General features: G+C 32.5%; 1 protein-coding gene across 1 annotated transcript; it reads left to right on the top strand.

Moving 5' to 3' along the window:
• The first annotated feature begins 2,352 nt into the window (after positions 1–2,352).
• LOC139500679 (uncharacterized) lies at positions 2,353–16,244 on the top strand. The gene is made up of 2 exons (XM_071289477.1): positions 2,353–2,451; positions 14,093–16,244. The coding sequence occupies exon 2, from the start codon at positions 14,095–14,097 to the stop codon at positions 15,778–15,780; it is 1,686 nt and encodes a 561-aa protein (XP_071145578.1). The 5' UTR covers positions 2,353–2,451; positions 14,093–14,094; the 3' UTR covers positions 15,781–16,244.
• Positions 16,245–19,491: the final 3,247 nt, after the last annotated feature.

The following is a 19,491-nucleotide window of genomic DNA, read 5'->3' on the forward strand; positions in this document are numbered from 1 at the left end:
TGAATACCACTACTCAAAAGGTATTACCTATCATATCAAACCCATTACGTTAATTGATTAAGTGGTAGTACACAAAGCCTGAACAGAATCAAATGTTAGACTAAATCAAATAGAAAATGTATATATCACATCTGGAACAAGATTTGAATATATTTTACGGATCACCTGAGATCACCGCAAATTGTGTTGGTTTTTGCTTCATTCCGTATGTATAAAAGTCAAATATCAAAATATAGAATTCCATGCAAAATACAAACCAGAAAATCCCCTATAAGATGACAAAATCAAAAGCTCAAACACATCAAACGAATTCTTTTCTTCTATATTCGACTTGTAACATACGTTTTCCTATTTAGAAAATGGAGAATTGTAGCTACCTTAACCTCTATCTCCCTTGAATACAGTGGTATACTATTCCATTTGAGTGACAACACTGACAACACAAAGAAAATAGAAAAAAATGTAAAAAAACACCAATGTATTCGTATGGTAGACCGTAGATTGTTCCTTGTCTTTGTTTTTATCCAGACGTCTAATGCAAATGGATGTTACCGGGCATCGTCGAAAGCAAACATTCTGTTAGAAATGTGTTCCATAAAAGGGGACACATTTCATAATCCATCATTATACCATAGTCAAATTGAAAAACAAATCTGTTATTACGAAAATTTAAAAAAAGTTAAAATTGATATAAAGAAATATAACTCCGACATTTCTAACTATTTCATATAAATTATGAACGGCATTTGAGATGCTGACTTATTGCTGACGTCTCTTTCCTTTGACGATTAGCCACCAAATAAATAATGAACAAAGACATTATCTTTTTGTCACTTTTATTTCGTTACCAAATTATTGCATACATATAATACAATAACTGTCCTTCATTTGATATCCAAACATTCAAACTTTTTTCTATGTTGTGATGTTATGCTATTGTTTCACAAAAAGGGAGAAGGTTTGGTACCATTAAAACGTTTAATCCCGCTGCATATGTTTGCACCTGTCCTAAGTCAGGAATCTGATATACAGTAGTTGTCGTTTTTTATGTAATGTATACGTGTTTCTCGTTTCTCATTTTTTTATATAGATTAGACCGTTGGTTTTTCCAGTTTGAATGGTTTTACACTATTAATTTTCGGGCCCATTATAGCTTGTTGTTCGGTGTGAGCCAAGGCTCCGTGTTGAAGGCCTTACATTGACCTATAATGATTTACTTTTTTAAATTATTATTTGGATGGAGAGTTGTCTCATTGGCACTCACACCACATCTTCCTATATCTATTCAAACTCATGAAAAATCATTTGAATTGTTATTTGTGTTTTATTTACCGTGTACATTTTGAGCACTGTTAATTTATTTGAAGTTTGCTTTCAGTTTGAAATTTAGTTCTTAAGAGAGATAAATTTTGTAGCTTATGCAAATAGATTGTAATAAAAATGAACAGAAGTTGTCGATCTTCATCTTCACAATGACAATATTATATGTAATACTAATTTTATTTGTGATGAAATTATCACTACTGGTGAGTGTGGTTTGTTTTACAAATGTAATTAACAATTTGAACAGAACGAAATAATGCCTCATGCAAAAATTCCTGACTTCTCCACCAAAGAAATTTCAAACGAAAACAACTACACGGGTTTTTTTTAATGTTAAATTAAATTCTTAATCCCATTCAAGAAATTTGGATTAAACGCGGAGACAACAGCGATACTTGTCAATGTGTATGTCTACTTTATTTTGTAGAGTGCTATAACAATTGTTTGCTCATATACAAGAATAGAAGTGGTTTGCGCAACGCAAATAATGAAATAGTGTATGCCTTGTAAGCAGATTTCAAGATTCTCTACAAATGAATTGTAACGCATGCAGTCTTTGTAAGGATCTTCATGTTAATTAGTAATCTGCTGATAATAGACTCTGTATTGCAATTCCTTGGCGTTTACCATAAAAGTTATAAAAGTTCTAAAAACAAAAAATACATAACTCCAAGATTATAAAAAAAAACCGAGAAGTCCATACAAAATGACAAAATCAAACGTAATCAATCAACGGAACGAAACCCGTTTAAGATGTTACTTATGGTATGCATCAGGAGTCTTTATGTTGTGTTTTCTATTTTGTGTGTTAAAACACTGTATTTTTTGGTCTCTTATTTTGTCCATATGGTATCTTTTGCATTTATTTTGTGTAAAGTAACTAGTGACACGTACAATAAACAAACGAATGTGTTGATCGTTATAGAATATCCGTTTCACAAATGATAGTGAAAATCGTAATAGGATTTGATTGAAATTCATTTTCGTCTCGAATCTAATTTAGAACTTCGCATTTTGTAAATCCCGCCATCCCACTGTAAACAACGTGTTATCAGATAAACTTGCATTAGTCATATGACAAAACAACTTCCTGGTTGAAATTCCGGTGACATTTTAATGTTACAATAGGTAAGTGTAATGTAGTAATTAATGTAGAATTGATAATATGTTGATGCACATCACAACTGGACAGTAATTTGTGTGCATCATAAAATGGATGTTTATTGATATTGTTATACATATATATATATGATGTGCTTTCATCGTCGTTATGGTCAATGAACATGATTACGATTAGAATGATTACTGTCTACGTCATAACTGATTCCGATCTGCTTCTGCGGAGTAACCGTTACTACTAATTAGGTCAAATCTGTAGCTACCGTTTAGAAAATGGTTGAGACTTGAGATAAACCTTGCCATGTTAGTACCTCGTTTTAATATGCAAAAAATCACATCTGATATTGTTGGAAAATTTTAAAAATATATATGGATTGCAAAGTTTTGTTTAAATCGACGGGTCTTTAATAATAAACATATTCATAGGAAGTCTACAATACCACTGTGTCTAAACCACACCCTCAAAATTTGCTCGGACTCGATGGTATCTAACATTCGGCACAATGACGGAACACCAACAGACAAAAGAAAGGTAGGTTTCTCCTTATTTTTTAATTTTTTTTATGATATCGAAGAATATATGTCGCTGTTATGCAAAAATCTCGTATCTCAATTTTTTGCGGAAATCTTTTTATCGATTAATTAGAATTTAAATATGTATCTTCCACTGTATGCGAAAATATCTGATCTTCTAACCAATCATTAACCCGAATTCTGACATGTGACGAAAAAGTGTAGTCGGATTGATGACACATTTTGTTGTGCGAAAATATCGTATCTCAAAAGAAAAACACATGTCACGGCAGCTGACATTATAACAGGTACAGTTTTATCAATTTTAGGTTCTAATATAGCTTAGAAATAATGAAAAGCTTTGAAATTACAATATATAGGTGCAGAAATTTTTGCTCGTCTTGGTAATTGATTGGTTAGAAGGTCAGATATTTTTGCATACAGTGGAACATACATATTTAATTCTAAATAATCGATAAAAAGATTTCAGTTTTTACTGCCTGGTGTAAAATTATCAAAACCTTAGATACGAGGTTTTTGCATAACAGCGACGAATATACATATACAACTATTTTCTATTGTGAGATGTAATATTTTCTACATTTCTATATTAACGGAGAAACAAGTCAAAATGCATGTCAAAATGACGAATTGAGTGAACCTTGCCTCGAAATTGTTTAATTTCTCGTTAAATTGTTCACATTGTACGGAAAGAAAGGTACGGGAAGATAGATATTGACACGGAGATTGCAAATTTAGTTATTATGAGCATCTCAATAATTGTATTTCTGTGTATGGAACGAAAGAAAAGGGTCATGTCAAATTAAAATAAACCGGTTTCGTCAATGTTGTTACTACACAATCACCCGGTTTCGTCTATATATATCACCCGGTTTTTTTGGGTTTTTTTTAACAAACAATTTATGAAAAGAAACTTTGGCACGGATCTGAACATTGTCTTTCGAGAATTTAAATATATATTTATTGTAAAGTAAACTTGGCGTGTTAAAATCTATTTTAAACGGGCACTTTTGGACATAGTTAATTATGATAATACACATTTTCCTAATGGAAGGCGTATCCCTTATTTCCCTTAACTTCAAACTAATTTTAAATGGAATATAAATACTGAATAGCAAACACTGGTATCTAATTATTTTGTAACATTATTATATTTTCTTTGTTTATAATAGTAGTATGTAAAGATGAAAAATAAAAGGATGTGTTTTGATTGTGCCATAATTTTAATTTACTATACTAATTATATACACTTAGTTTACAATATTTACTATCAATTATTAATACATTTATGCATTCAATCATTGACGAACAGTCCCAAACCGACTATAGTCTATACTGTTCTGCACAAATTAATCATGCATGCAGTCCTGCCAGATTTTCTGGTACTATATATACTGTGTTACTTGCGCACTAAAGCCAGTTTTCACACTTAAGCATCCATAACATAGCAGTGAGATATGTAACTTTCTCCCCGTTTCTGGTAGGCACATTTCAAATTCAATTGAAACTTCAAGATAACTTTCGAAAACAATATCTGACAGTTTTGTATTTTCAATGTGAATAAAAGTTGGTTTGCAAAACATGACCGTCATTTATATCTAGGTCTTATTAAGAAGAAGTGACGGTAACCACTTATCCCATAAACATTGACAATGAGACAACTTTCTTTTAGACACAAAAATTATGTTGAATTAATCAAGTTTAGGTCAGCGTATGCCTTACACAATGAGAAAAACACACAAACTGCATGAAAGCAAGCTATAACAGGGCCCTAAATTATAAATGTAAAACAATTCAAACAAGAAAACTACCTGCCTATTTTATGTTCTAAACGCATATGGTATAAAGCAACCAAAGACAACCATGGAATTACAAGCGTGTGATTCGGGAATGGACTGTTGTCGCTGACACAAAAAACTCAATAACTCCAAAATAAAAGTTTGAATAATCACCAAAAAGTATAGAGATCTTAAGATTAATATTAATAAGAAGTGAGCAAAATTTAAACAATAATCATAAATAGGTTTTGAGATACATCGCTATAAGTGACCCCCTCCCCCCTTTTTTTTTTGTTTTACCAAAAAAAAATTCAATCACTCTAAACCAAAATTTTAAACATCACCAAAAAGTAAACAGAAGTTTAAAATATTTATATAACTAAGAAGTGTATAAATTTTAATGTCGTTATAATACTTCGTTTTTGAGATATGGCGCGACATGTTAAAAAACCTCACATTCCTGTTTCACTTACATTTTCTGTAACTCAAAAAGATTTAATTTGATTTTCACTAAAAGGTTTGCAGATCGTTTGACCATTATAAGAAATAACTATGTTAAATTTTAAGAAAATAAGATAAGCTGTCCTGAATTCGAAGTTACGGTGCGACATGTTTATGCTGGACAGACGGATAGATAGACGGACAGACGGACGGACGGACCGAATGACTGATAGATGGAGGAACGGACGGATGGAAGGACGGACGGACAGACGGGTGTATACAATAATACGTCCTGTCAAAATTGGGACGGGCGTGTAAAAACGCAAAAAAATGAAAAAAAACCTCGTAATTAAAGGTCAATAAGTTTTATTAGGATATCGGCCAAGTCGATTTATTTGTATATTTGTCTGCCTTATCATTTTTGCTATATAACTTTTATATATATTTGAAAAAAAATGTATAGAAATCGATAAAAAGAACTTGATATTCGGCATTTATTATAATAAACATAATCCAACTCACATAATCCGATTTCCCGGGTGTCCCTGTTTTCTCATTTCTTACAATATTTTAATCCGGTATACACTTTATAAGATAAGTGGCGAATCTAGATGACGTATAGGTTGCACGCCCCGACCCCACCTTTGGTTGCCAAAACTATATTGATTCCTGTATTTAACGATTTTGTAAAGCAAAAAATAATCAAAATATTGTTCGACTCGCTACGCTCGGCGGTATGTAAAAGTTGTTCGAATTACGTCCACTTTGAAATAAACTGAATCCGTCTGTCCGTATATATTGTCAAAATATATTGACCAACGTCAGTGTACGATCATCATAACACAACGGTGACAGTACAGACTCGTTTTTTTTAGTAATGTTAACAAAATAATTATTATTGAATTTTGTCGATGACCTGAGACTATTATACTAATTTGTACATAGCAGTATAGTGACAATAAGGGATAAAAAAAATTATTTTAATGCATGGTAGTTGTAATCCTACATTCATTTTCTATGTTGATTATGCATGCATATACAGTTGTCTTATTATCAACGTGTATCCTTAAGAAGATTTATTTTTAACGATTGTAGAAAAGATTACATACATAGAATGATTAGATTACTTATAAAGGTGTCCATCCTTTTGTGCGAGAAAATCACATATCAATTGTGTGTTTCGATTTTTAAGACCGTAAACTTTAATTTCAAATGTTCAACATATTTTCCCATAACTCATATAGAAAACGCATATTTAGAGAGCTTTAATCTCAATATGCTGTTAAAAAATTTCGGAATGCAAAGTAAATTAAAATATTTGTGTTCTATAAGAGTAGGAATTCAAGTTTTTGCTTATTATTTATTTGAATCTGAGACTCATATAAATAATAAGCCGTTGTCCGGTGAACGAACTTGTTTTCCAACGACCCACAAAACTCCTTTTGAACGCTGAAGTTAAATAATCAATTATAATGTAATGCGATTATAATTTTTTTTATTTGACCAAACCGGGTTATGCATTTTAAAATCTATGACGAAACCGGGTTGTATACATTGACGAAACCGGCCAGTTCCATTTTGACATGACCAATTTCTTTCGTTCAATACACAGAGATACAATTATGAAGATGCTCATAATAACTAAATTTGCAATCTCCATGTCAATATCTATCTTCCCGTACCTTTCTTTCCGTACAATGTGAACAATTTAACGAGAAATTAAACAACTTCGAGGCAAGGTTCACTCAATTCGTCATTTTGACATTCATTTTGACTTATTTCTCCGTTAATATAGAACGGTTGTAGAAAATATTACATCTCACAATAGAAAATAGTTGTATATGTATATATATTCTTCGATATCATAAAAAAAATTAAAAAATAAGGAGAAACCTACCTTTCTTTTGTCTATTGGTGTTCCGTCATTGTGCCGGATGTTAGATACCATCGAGTCCGAGCAAATTTTGCCGGTGTGGTTTAGACACAGTGAATACGGTTAAGGTTATTAAATTTAATAAATAATTCTTTTATGTCATGCTCTATTTCGAAACGTCATTATATGATGTGCTTTCATCGTCGTTATGGTCAATGAACATGATTACGATAAGAATGATTACTGTCTACGTCATAACTGATTCCGATCTGCTTCTGCGGAGTAACCGTTACTACTAATTAGGTCAAATCTGTAGCTACCGTTTAGAAAATGGTTGAGACTTGAGATAAACCTTGCCATGTTAGTACCTCGTTTTAATATGCAAAAAATCACATCTGATATTGTTGGAAAATTTTAAAAATATATATGGATTGCAAAGTTTTGCTTAAATCGACGGGTCTTTAATAATAAACATATTCATAGGAAGTCTACAATACGGTTAAGGTTATTAAATTTAATAAATAATTCTTTTATGTCATGCTCTATGAACGTTTTAACGAGGGAAGGCATTATATTTGTCAATTTCAGTATACCTAACGTAAGCATTTTTTCTATATTTTTAGAAGATAATACACCAAGTTTAGTATTGTCATTTCTGATCATTTCAGCTGTTGGAGTTTCTCTTTGTATATTCTCAAGATAGACACAAACAATTGGGAAAAAAACGGACTCTGGTAGAGTAATAGTTCATATAAGGAACCGGTCATTTGAAACCAAAAAAAAAAGAGGCGATAGGAAAAAATAAAGGGGGCCTTTCATTTTATCATTTTTGGAATGGAAAAGTGACATTCAATTTTATATAGTTATAAATTTGCCGCGGTATAATGTTATGGCGAATTTTTCGTCAACCGTAGGCATCAATCTTTACGCCTCGTTTCGCTCACCTGAATTGTTAAAACCTGAAAATTTAGTTTCAACAATTTCTTCTATCAGAGAATTTTTCATCTGTAGCTATTATTGAATGAATGCTTGGTAAAAATTAATTAAACCACAAACGGCAAATCCAAACTAAAGTTCCTTGAAGTCGCAAACAACTTTCAGTAAATTGTCCAAAAAGAACCTTTACTATAGAGTATAATTCAGACACATTGCACTATTTGTTTTTTTTTTAAATCTATTATGTTTCCAGGATAAACGCAAAATATTAAAAGCCGCTGCCGTAAATCTTCACTTTGAAAAATTCAAAACACCACTCTCTATCTGTAAGAGAACAACAGGTCTCAGTAAAAAATAAATAAATGCAGTGTTTCAAGTTCATTTAGACACCAGATTAAAAACGTGTTTGTTGGATTGGTACACACCTTCAAAATTTGAAGGCTGAAATTTCATTGGCTGATGTAATATATACAAGGACAGAAAATAAAATTACGTGTTGTCAGATCTCTGTATCCAAAGCTTAAACAGATGATCTGTACATTATATATTAATAAATAAATGTGGTAGACACCGACTCTAGTTTGAGGGAAGGAGCACGTGTATTCCTTGTTTGAAATTAATAAAAAAAAAAAAAAACACACACACAAAAAAACATGGTTTATTTTTTTTTTTTATTAATTTCATCATTGTTTTATTTTTTCTTCATTTCAAATGGAAACAAACTATTTCGCTTCCCTTCTGAAAAAGATAAAATCTCTTTCAAGAAATTTAGAATCAAACATTTACATAACAACTTGCCCCCCCCTTTTTCGTCGTAGCATGTTCGCCTTGAGTGAGAGAGGTCGTGGGTTCGAACACCGGCCGGGTCAAAACCAAAGACTTTAAAATTCATATTTACATGCTGCTCCCCAGCTAATTATATAAGCACGCGGGATTAAGGATTAAGAGCAAAAGCTGGTCGGCTCGGAATCAGAAAAATGTGTCCGGGTAAGGTGATATAATGTCTTCCTTCGGAATGCTACCGTTTGAACTAGCATGTTAAAAAATCCGGCTTAGGGTGTCGGTCTAGTACAAAACAGGGTTAATATTCATATCACATTAACATGTTCTTGTACGAATATGCATATATCAATTTGCCGCTGGACCTCAGGAATCCACCCATAATCATCTACAGTTGAAACTGTGAAATATATGCACAAAAACATGATAAAAAGCTCCACGTAAATGTAATGCACCGAGTTCAGCTTCATTCCATATCTCCTTTAATCCATTTCGGGTGAAAGTGATGGGCGCTCGGTGGTCGAGTGGTTATATTGTCATTTCGGGGCATTTTATAGTTGAATATGCGGTATGGGCTTTGATCATTGTTGAAGGTCGTATGGTGACCTATAATTGTTAATTTCTGTGTCATTTTGACCTCTTGTGGAGAGTTGTCTCTTTAGCAGTCATACCACATCTTATTTTTTATACGTAGTCGAACTGCTGTATCACTAGCATGTCAATAATTAGGTGTGCGATTTCAAATTCCGCACGTGGCAGGTAAGCTCTATTCCAATCTTAATTGACCAGAATTGTCTGTTTTCCAAACGAAGGTCAGGGGGTCTCTCCAGGCACTTCGGCTTTCTCCACCAATATAAACTCACCGCCACGAAATAGCATGAAAGTGTTGAAAGTGGGGCTAAATAACAGTCAATCAATAATCCATACCGGTATACTTATGGCCTCTAAATCTATATATTTGGTCTCACAAAGTCAATGTATAACATCAGTATACAGAGACAAAAATAATAAATATTTACAGTATATACAAAACAAGAGAGAGAGGTTTCAAAATTACTAAGCCAGCTGGAGGACAAACGCACGTGTTTATATATATTTTTTTTAAAACGAACAAGCTGAAGTTGACATTTTACAGAAATCTTATACATCCTTCCTGTTTTCAAGTTTTCGTACATGGCTTTAAGCCTTATCGGATAAATGGTTTTTTGTCATATTAAAATTTCCCGTTTTAGTAACAACAATTCCCAAATAGTTATATTGTTTTATCATCTTAATGTTAGTATCATTGTAAGAAAATCGGAGATTTTTTGGCTTCCGTCCAAAAAAAAAACCACAAAGACTTTAATTTTGTCAACTTTCCTTCCAAGTTCCAAGCCTTACAATAATCATGGAAAGCATTGAGTTGAGTCTACAGGTCCTGTGCTATTTCAGCCAACAACAACGTGTCATCTGCAAACAATATAACAAAACACTTAAGATATATTTCTTATTCTCTTTCCAGATCTTCTGGTATAGTTCTATTAGTCCTGTAATATTTTTAGTCACTAAGAAATTAATTTAGTCAATCAAAAGTAAATAAAATAGGAAAGGTGATAAGTTTTCTCCTTGTCGAACACCATTGTCACAAGCAAGAAAAGTATTCCGAATTATAATTACTACCGTGTATCATCGGTACAGCGGATATAGCTTTATATGTACTTCGAAGCGTGAAAAACTATATACCGTACATTCATTATGCACCGTACAGAAGGATTCATTTGGTCAGCTATACACAACGCTTCTTGTCGGAATAAAATATCGAAAAATAACTATGTACAAAATATTTCAATGCCAATTATTGAAACAGCTATACTTATTACGCACAAACAGTGGCCTTCTATCACAAAAAGAGTTGCAATGAATATCGAATCATATCGGGTGAGACGAGCGCCAACTTCTTTGACAAGTATTTGCACATGTTTTTAGTAAGGTTTCTTGTTTTGGGCAAATAGTGAGACTTTTCTAATCACCACCCTACGACCAAATCATTTCTTTAAACAACAAATATGTTTAGATTGAAGTACACATTGATATAATGTAAACAAAACAAAGATTTTCGTACCGTGTCAGAGGAAAAATCAATCACGACCCCTTGGTTAGTACCTATATCCGCTGTACCGATGATACACGGAGATGCTAGCGAGTTGGCAAGTGTTGAAACAAAGAGTGATGACACAGTAATGACAAAGTGAATCCTTTTTATTCTATTTTTTAAGGAGACGAAAAAGAGGAACAAAATGCAAAAGACGGGCGTCATCCCATTCATCTCGGTTGGAAAATCAAAATATTAAATACCCTAAATTGGAAAAAGTGTGGCAAAGTGTGATTTTCAGTGGGTTTTTTTCCTTTTAACTCAATAACTGTATCGTCTACGTAAAATCCGTTGCCATTACCACAATGGGGAAAATCCAATGTAATCGGACGAAAAATTAAATTTAAAACACTTCATCAGGAATCAACCCCTTGTATCTCAGAAATCGTTGACGCTTCTCCAAATCTGTTGACATACTAGTACTCATGTTTCAGAATTTTATTAGCAATTAAAAAAATCTCCATTAAAATAAGTGGAAAATAAACAATCTGTATATGCCAATATGTGCTCATTGTTGAAGACCGTATGGTGACCTATAGTTATTAATTTCTGTGTCATTTGGTCTGTTGTGGAGAGTTGTCTCATTAGCAAAGATAGCACTTTTTTCTTCTTTTTTTATAATTACCCACATAGCCATTTAGCATTTCGTGGGCACTACGTCGACTTAGCTTGCAATCTTCAAAATAGGGTATTTTTTCACATAATTGGCGTTTTCTGTGGAAAAAAGATTGGTTCAAAGAAAAGTTAAAAGTAAAAAACACTACATGTAAACGTCATATCACAAATATTTCCGACTTGGTATGTTTTTAGAGGAGATGCGGCTCAATGAAATCGGTCTCTTCCTTTAGTGGCATAGATTATATGATATACTAGATTTAATATCATTGTACATATTCAATACTACATTATACATCTTACCATTTACAGATTAATATTATTCAATAACATTTTATTAAACAAACCATCTCGCCATATTATGCATCAGTAGATAATTTTATAGCTATTGTTATGAAATATTTTTGAAACAGACTGTGATTTCAATGGTGCCTTTTGCAATGAATAGAAATAAGCAGATGTGTTGGTGACCTTCTGCTTTTTTTTTCTTTTTTTTTTTTATTTTGTCGGGTTGTTGTCTCTTTGAAACATTCCCCATTTCCATTCTCAATTTTATGTGGTATGAAAACCACTGAGACAACTCTCCATCCAAGTCATAATTTGTAAGAGGAAACAATTATATACCTGTACCAAGTCAGGAATATGACAGTTGTTATCCATTCGTTTGATGTGTTTGGACTTTTGATTTTGCCTTTTGATTTTGGACTTTCCTTTTTGAATTTTCCTTGGAGTTCAGTATTTTTGTGTTTTTACTTTTTATAGGTCATAGTACGACCTTCAACACGGAGCCTATGCTTAAACCGAATAGAAAGCTATAAAAGGCTCTTACATTTGTAATCATTTTCTCCACAGCCGGGAATTTCTTCAACTAGCTCCTGTATTAACTGATCTTAATCTTCAACCGAAATGTTTGAAACGTTGATTTTGTTAAATTGCTTTGTCTCATTTTCCCTATAAATTGCACTTTCGCTAGCGATAGATACATATTTGAGCCGGGTTAATGGTTTACAGAAGCAGATCGGAATCAGTTATGACGTAGACAGTAATCATTCTAATCGTAATCATGTTCATTGACCATAACGACGATGAAAGCATATCATATAATGACGTTTCGACATCATATAATGAAGTAAACCTACCCACATAATATAAGATTACAAGCACATACTATAATGACGCAACCACATAATATAATGACACAACCACATAATATAATGACACAACCACATCATATAAAGATGTTTGCACGTAATATAAAGAAAACTGCACATCATATAAGGATATGTACACACCATATAAGAATCTTTGCACATCATATAAGGATCTTTGCACATGATATAAGTACATTTACACATCATATAATAATGTTTGCACATCATATAAGAATGTTTGCACATTATATAAGTATATTTGCACATCATATAAGTATACTTGCACATCATATAAGTATGTTTGCACATAATATAATGATGTTTGCACATCATATAAGGATATTTACACATCATATAAGGATATTTGCACATCATATAAAGATATTTGCACATCATATAAATGTGTTTGCACATCATATAATGACAAGTGCACATCATATAAAGGTAAAAGCACAGCATATAAAGGTTAATGCACATCATATAAAGGTAAATGCACATCATATAATGAAAATGGTCATAACAAGACAGTGTTGGCGTTCCATAGTAAATCCTAAATACACCGTTTTGTGGTGCACCTGTCAGATGCGGAACGTACATATAAGGTATAGGTAACATGTGCATATACTATTGGTATCGGTATCGGAATCACCCAGAACTTGTAAATTATTGGCAATATTAATTATTGAAAAAACAAAAGGGTCTAGAGAGGTGTTATTTTTAATTTACACCATTGTCCTATATTAGCTATATATAAAGTTGAATTCTCTGATTTGTTGTTTTTACCCCATGACGGCTGACAAATTGGACCTCGTTATTTTAGTATTATAGATATGCCATTTTGTTTTTATTTGTTGAAACAGTTATTTGTTCTTCCTCAGTCATAATAACCTTCCATCATTACCGAACTGAACTAGGAAATATCACGACGGGTGCTGTATACGGTGCAGGAAATGCTTACCCTTACGGAGCACCTGATTTCACTCCTGGTTTTTAGTGGAGTTCTTGTTGTTTCTTATTTATTATTTATAACTGTTGTTGTAAATGTCCTTTGGTTTTTAGTCTTTGTTTAATCCTTGGTTTTGATTGTTATTGTCTTATCCCAATTTTTGACATTTTTACCTTTTATGTCTCGCTCACACATCGTTGTCAATATAATAGATTATATGCGACTGTCATAAAAGTGAGAAGTTTAACTAGTAATAAAACCAGGTTCAATGCACCATGTTCTTCAAAAGTAAATAAATGCTTAAACCAAGTCAGGAATATGACAGTTAGCCTCCATGCTTTATGTGTGTTTAAGCTTGTAATTATGGCATTTGATAAAGTACTTTTCGTTTTCAATTTTCCTTGAAGTTCGGTGATTTCTTATTTTATTTTGATTTGCTATAATGTTCGTTTTATATTTTTACAGCAATGGCATCAAATCCTAAAGTTTGCGGTATATGTGATCAACGTCATATCACAAAGCCCTCAACTGACTGGTGTTCCGAATGTAACCAAGCTCTATGTACCGAATGCAAAGATTTCCATGCATTAATCAAAGCCTCACAAAACCATTCAACAATACCGATATCAAATCACTTAGCTCTTGGCTCCTCCTTTTCCCAAGTTGAGGGGCACTGCCCTGTTCACGACGACAAGTACCAATTGTTTTGCCAAACCCATGATTGTTTACTCTGCCTGACGTGTCTAGAGGAACACACAAAGTGTGGAGACGTCGTTCGCATCAGCAAGTTAACCAGAGATGTCAAAACTTCCGAAAGTTTCGTCGACACTCAAAACAGTTTATCAGACATCGTATTGAACCTTTCAAAAATACAAAGTCATCTCGAGGAAAATGTATGCGATATAAAGAAACAAAAAGAATCAATTCTCCGTGAAATAGCTCAGATGAGGGAAGAAATCGACAGCCATCTTGATAAAATTGAGAAATCTCTGAAAATAGAATTAAGTAAAGTTGTTGATGATCAGTGTGATAACACTATTTGTAAGACTCTGGAAGACATTAAAAGAAAGAAAATAGACATAGAAAAATGTCAGCTGGAAATGGATGACCTGAATCGATATGGGTCAGATCTCCAAACGTTCTTTGGTTTGCGGGAAATATCAGCAAAGACAAGTACCATTGACCAGTGTTTACACACATTAGATGACGATAGTAGCTTGAATAGAGTTTCGATTTCTTGTAAAATTAATAGAAAAATTTCAGGATTCGTTGAAGAAGTAGTGAGATTAGGAACAATTCAGGTGCAGAAAATTCAGAGTAAAATTAATCTAGAGAGATCGAAGGACAAACAGGCCCAATTAGTAGGTGTGAGAAATAAATCTATCAATGATATCAAGCTAACGTTGTTGAATACTATTAGATTAGATGCAAGTACTAGTGTTACCGGATGTTGTTCTCTTCCAGCTGGAAACATTGTCTTTTGTAATAACTCATGTGGAAGGGAATGTATACAAATATGTCATCCCAACGGAAACCTTTTATTGAAAATTTCCATTGCGCCAAATTATGCTTTTGATGTAACATGTATAGATGACAAAACTGTTGCTGTATCATCAAACAGCAGCTACAGCAAACAAATAAATATCATAAACATCGATACAAAGGTAATAAGTTCGATCCAAACTGAAGATAAGTGTAAAGGACTTACATACAAAGATGGATCACTAATGGTTTGTGTCGCAGGAAAAGGAATACAAACTCTCAATGCCAAAAGTGGGAATAGTACTACGATTGTACCATGTGATTTAGGTTTCTATTCGTATATTGTTTCCAGTGACAATAAACTATATTATACAAACAGTAAAGACCACACCGTAACATGTTGTGATATGGCAGGCAATATTATTTGGACACAGAATGTGTTGACGGATCCTTGTGGTATAGCAGTTGACCATGCAGGAAATGTCTACACTGTCAGTGTCAGTCAACAAACACTTATTGTGTTGTCTGAAGACGGACAACTAAGTAGACAACTCTTGTCAAAAAACGACGGACTTGAGGATGCATTTGCAATAGCTTATGACAAGATTAAACATCGTCTTTGCGTTGCAAATTTGCAGGATAAATGTTTTTTGTTTGACGTAACAATTTGAGAACAGATTAAAAAATGACATATCATGAGGAAGGGGTTATTGAGTGAACGAATTGATCAATGTATCTAAATATCAAATTGACCTTAGGTGTCCTTTCTTTTATATGATAAGGTTTGGTAAGAATTCTGCGTTATATGAGTAGAAGGACATGTTGACCAGTAAATCACAAGACGTTTACTCTGTAATATAGCGGTTTGTTTGATGAACTTGAAATTCAGCTTAAAAAAATGACGTCGATCAACATTTTAGATGAGAACATTATCTTTTATGGTATATTTGTTGTTTGAATCAGGTTTTTATTCTCTCACAAATGATAATACATCACCTACAGTTAAAAAGTTGATATTACTATTTTCATTTATATATCAAAGAATAAATGTGAATATGACGCAGTTTAATGAACAAAGGTAGCAACCGTCCATTTAATTGTTCATGTGGAATATAAATATAGTTTGGGAAACAAATCAAAAGTGTTGATATTGTTGCAAAACGGTACAGAATGAAAATCTAGGTATTGGAGTCCAAAATCGAATTAGGAATATGACAGTTGTTAGATATATGTTTGGTGTAAATATGAAAAAAAAATGACTTTTGTGTGTTTATAAGGTACAGCATCTTGCGATGAAATGTGGTATGATTGCCAATTAGACAATTCTTCCCAAAAGACCAAATCACACAAAAAATAACAATAGGTCATCGTTCGGTCTTCGCCAATCGACAAAGCCCATACCGCATAATCAGTTTTGGAAGGACCCGGAATCATTCAAACGAGAGAAAAATTACGATTTAATTTATGTATAATAACAAAAAACATGTGTAACACAGCAACAAAAGACAACCCTTGAATTGCAAGGCTCTGTCTTGGGACAGTCATATACAAATAATGGCGGGGTAAAACATTATAGCGGGGACCCAACACTACCTTAACCTGGGATAATGATGTAACAGTACACAATAAGAACAAACCATAAAAATCTGTTTAGCTTTGTTGTTTTTCTTGAAATAAATTTTCTCACTTAGGTTGCCGATTATCTCGGTCCAAGCTTTGACAAAAAATATGCTAAATTGGCAAATATGTCCATAACTAAAACATTTATTAGATATAAATGTATAAGAAGATGTGGTATAAGTGCCAATGAGACAGCACTCTATCCAAGTCACAATTTGTAAAAGTAAAGCCTTATAGGTCAACGTAAGGTCTTCAACACGGAGCCTTGGCTCACACATTACAGAAATCTATAACGGACCCCAAAATGACAAGTGTAAAACCATTCAAATGAAAACTAACGATCTATTATCTATATAAAACTGAGATTCACTTATTAACTACATCAACAAACGACAATCACTGAACATCTAGTTCCTGACATAGGATAGGTGCAAACAAATGCAGCGTGTTTAAACGTTTTAATAAAAAATAAAATTGTATCCTTACCTGAAACAAAGGTATAAAACCACATTATAGAAAGAAACGCTATAAAATATCAACAGAAATGGATTAACTCATTCCAAATACATATTAACACATACAAGTAAGTGAAAATACACTGTAAGAATCAATTTGATCTTGTAATTACATGATATCAGAAAGACCACCATACCATGTAATAATGAAACAGGTTTATGAAAATAAGTTTGTTGTAATATACTAGTATACAGTTATGGAAGACGGAAACATTTTTACAAAATAAATAATTTTGTTGTTCATAGTACGAGAACAGAGGTGAAATTTATAGTCATAGCAAACACTTATCAAAGATGGTATATGTCAAAAACGAGAGATGAGAATTAAACCTGAATAAGTAAACATAAATTAACAATAAAGTATTACAAGTTATATCAACATGTCAATTTAACACGAAAGTACGATTTGAAAGGAATCGCAATAACTGAAAGCTTGTTTAAAGTCAATAACAATTAACAACAAAACAAAATATGCATCAGAGACTTAAATCAACTAAAACACATCCTAGGGATTAAGTATTTTAACATAACAAATAAGATATGACTTGTACAATGCCAAAATTTAAAAGTATCGATCGCGACAGTCAGTAGAATAGTTGAAATTCTAATTTTTATCTTTTAATTAATAAGTATAATGTAGTACATAGAATAGAGTAACTTCTATATAAAAAAATAAACGTGGATGTGTATGTATGTATGTATATATTTATGAAACATTTTTTTATATGTCACCATTAAAGGTACAAGGGAAATGCTCCATGCTTCTTTTAAAAAATACGAAGGGGTATTTATCATACAATTGATATATTGTTGCTAAAAGTAAATCAATTATCACAAAACAATTATTGTCTCTATAAAGGATACTGGAATTTGATATTAAATAAAAGGATACTTATTTCTAAGAACCATAAAACCACATGTGTATAATTAAATATAATTAAATTTTGAAATTTATATGAAATTGGATAGCCTCTCTAATACTGACACGTTTGACCTTTTGTCCTCAACTTCCGGCTATCAGATGATTTGTCATGAATTGTAATCGTTCAATCAATTTCTATAAAATTATGATATAGCTTGATTTCTTATAAAAGACAACAAAAAAATTGGTTGCTAATTAGACACCAATTTAGACACGTAAAGAGATTGATTTATATTGTTATTCATACTTAATATTATCAGCAATTGTTTTATTCTTTTATGATTATTTTAAGTTGTTAACTTGAGTGCTAAACTTTCAGTTAGGAACGTGATGTGAAGACGTAGTATGCTTAATGCACATTATCCAAACAATAAGTTCTTAGGAATCGTGATCAACTGACTTGTATTTTGATTATGGCTTCAAAGACTTATATTTTAGACAAATAGAGGAGGAAAATACCAAACGGATATTGAATATCATTAGTCGAAAGGTATGACATACAATACCGAACCCTAATGTTAACTGATCAAGTAGTAGTCCATAAAGCCTGAACAGAATCAACTGCTCGACTATATCAAATAAAAAATGTATTTGGAGTTTAGTATGACGTTCATTATCACTGAACTAGTATACTTATTTGTTTAGGGGCCAGCTGGAGGACTCCTCCGGGTGCGGATGATTATCGCTGCATTGAAATTGGTGGCTTTCAGCTGTTGTCTGCTCTATGCTCGGCTTGTTGTCGCTTTGACACATTCCCCATTTCCATCCTCAATTGTATCACACCTGGAACAAGATTTTCTTAAATTTTACAGAGCACCAAAGTTAAAAGCCAAATTTCAATTGGATTGATTTTACTCTGTCATTGGTTTAATTTGCTGTGTTTTGTAGATTTGTTAGGGAAAACTCTTATTGATACTGATTTTGCAAAATTGTGCTGGTTTTTGCTTTATTCCGTATGTATAAAAGAAAAATATCAAAATATAGAACTCCATGCGAAATACATACCCCTATCAGATGACAAAATCGAAAGTTTAAACACATCAAACGAGCGGAAAGCGATTGTTCTATATTCGACTTGATACGGACGTATTCTTAAGTAGAACATTGAGAATTATAGCAACAGAAACGTCCGTCTCCCTTGAATGACAATGGTATAAAATTCTATTTGATTGACAACACTGACAACACAAAAAAAAAACAGTCAAAAATATATCAATGGGTTCGTGTGGTATACAGTAGATTATTCTGGATCTTTGTTTTCCTCTTGACGTCTAACTATTGAAAATTGATGTAAACGGGCATTGTTAAAAAAAAACACTCTGTTA

Source organism: Mytilus edulis, chromosome 13 (assembly GCF_963676685.1).
Source record: "Mytilus edulis chromosome 13, xbMytEdul2.2, whole genome shotgun sequence".
Taxonomy (NCBI): Eukaryota; Metazoa; Mollusca; class Bivalvia; order Mytilida; family Mytilidae; genus Mytilus; species Mytilus edulis.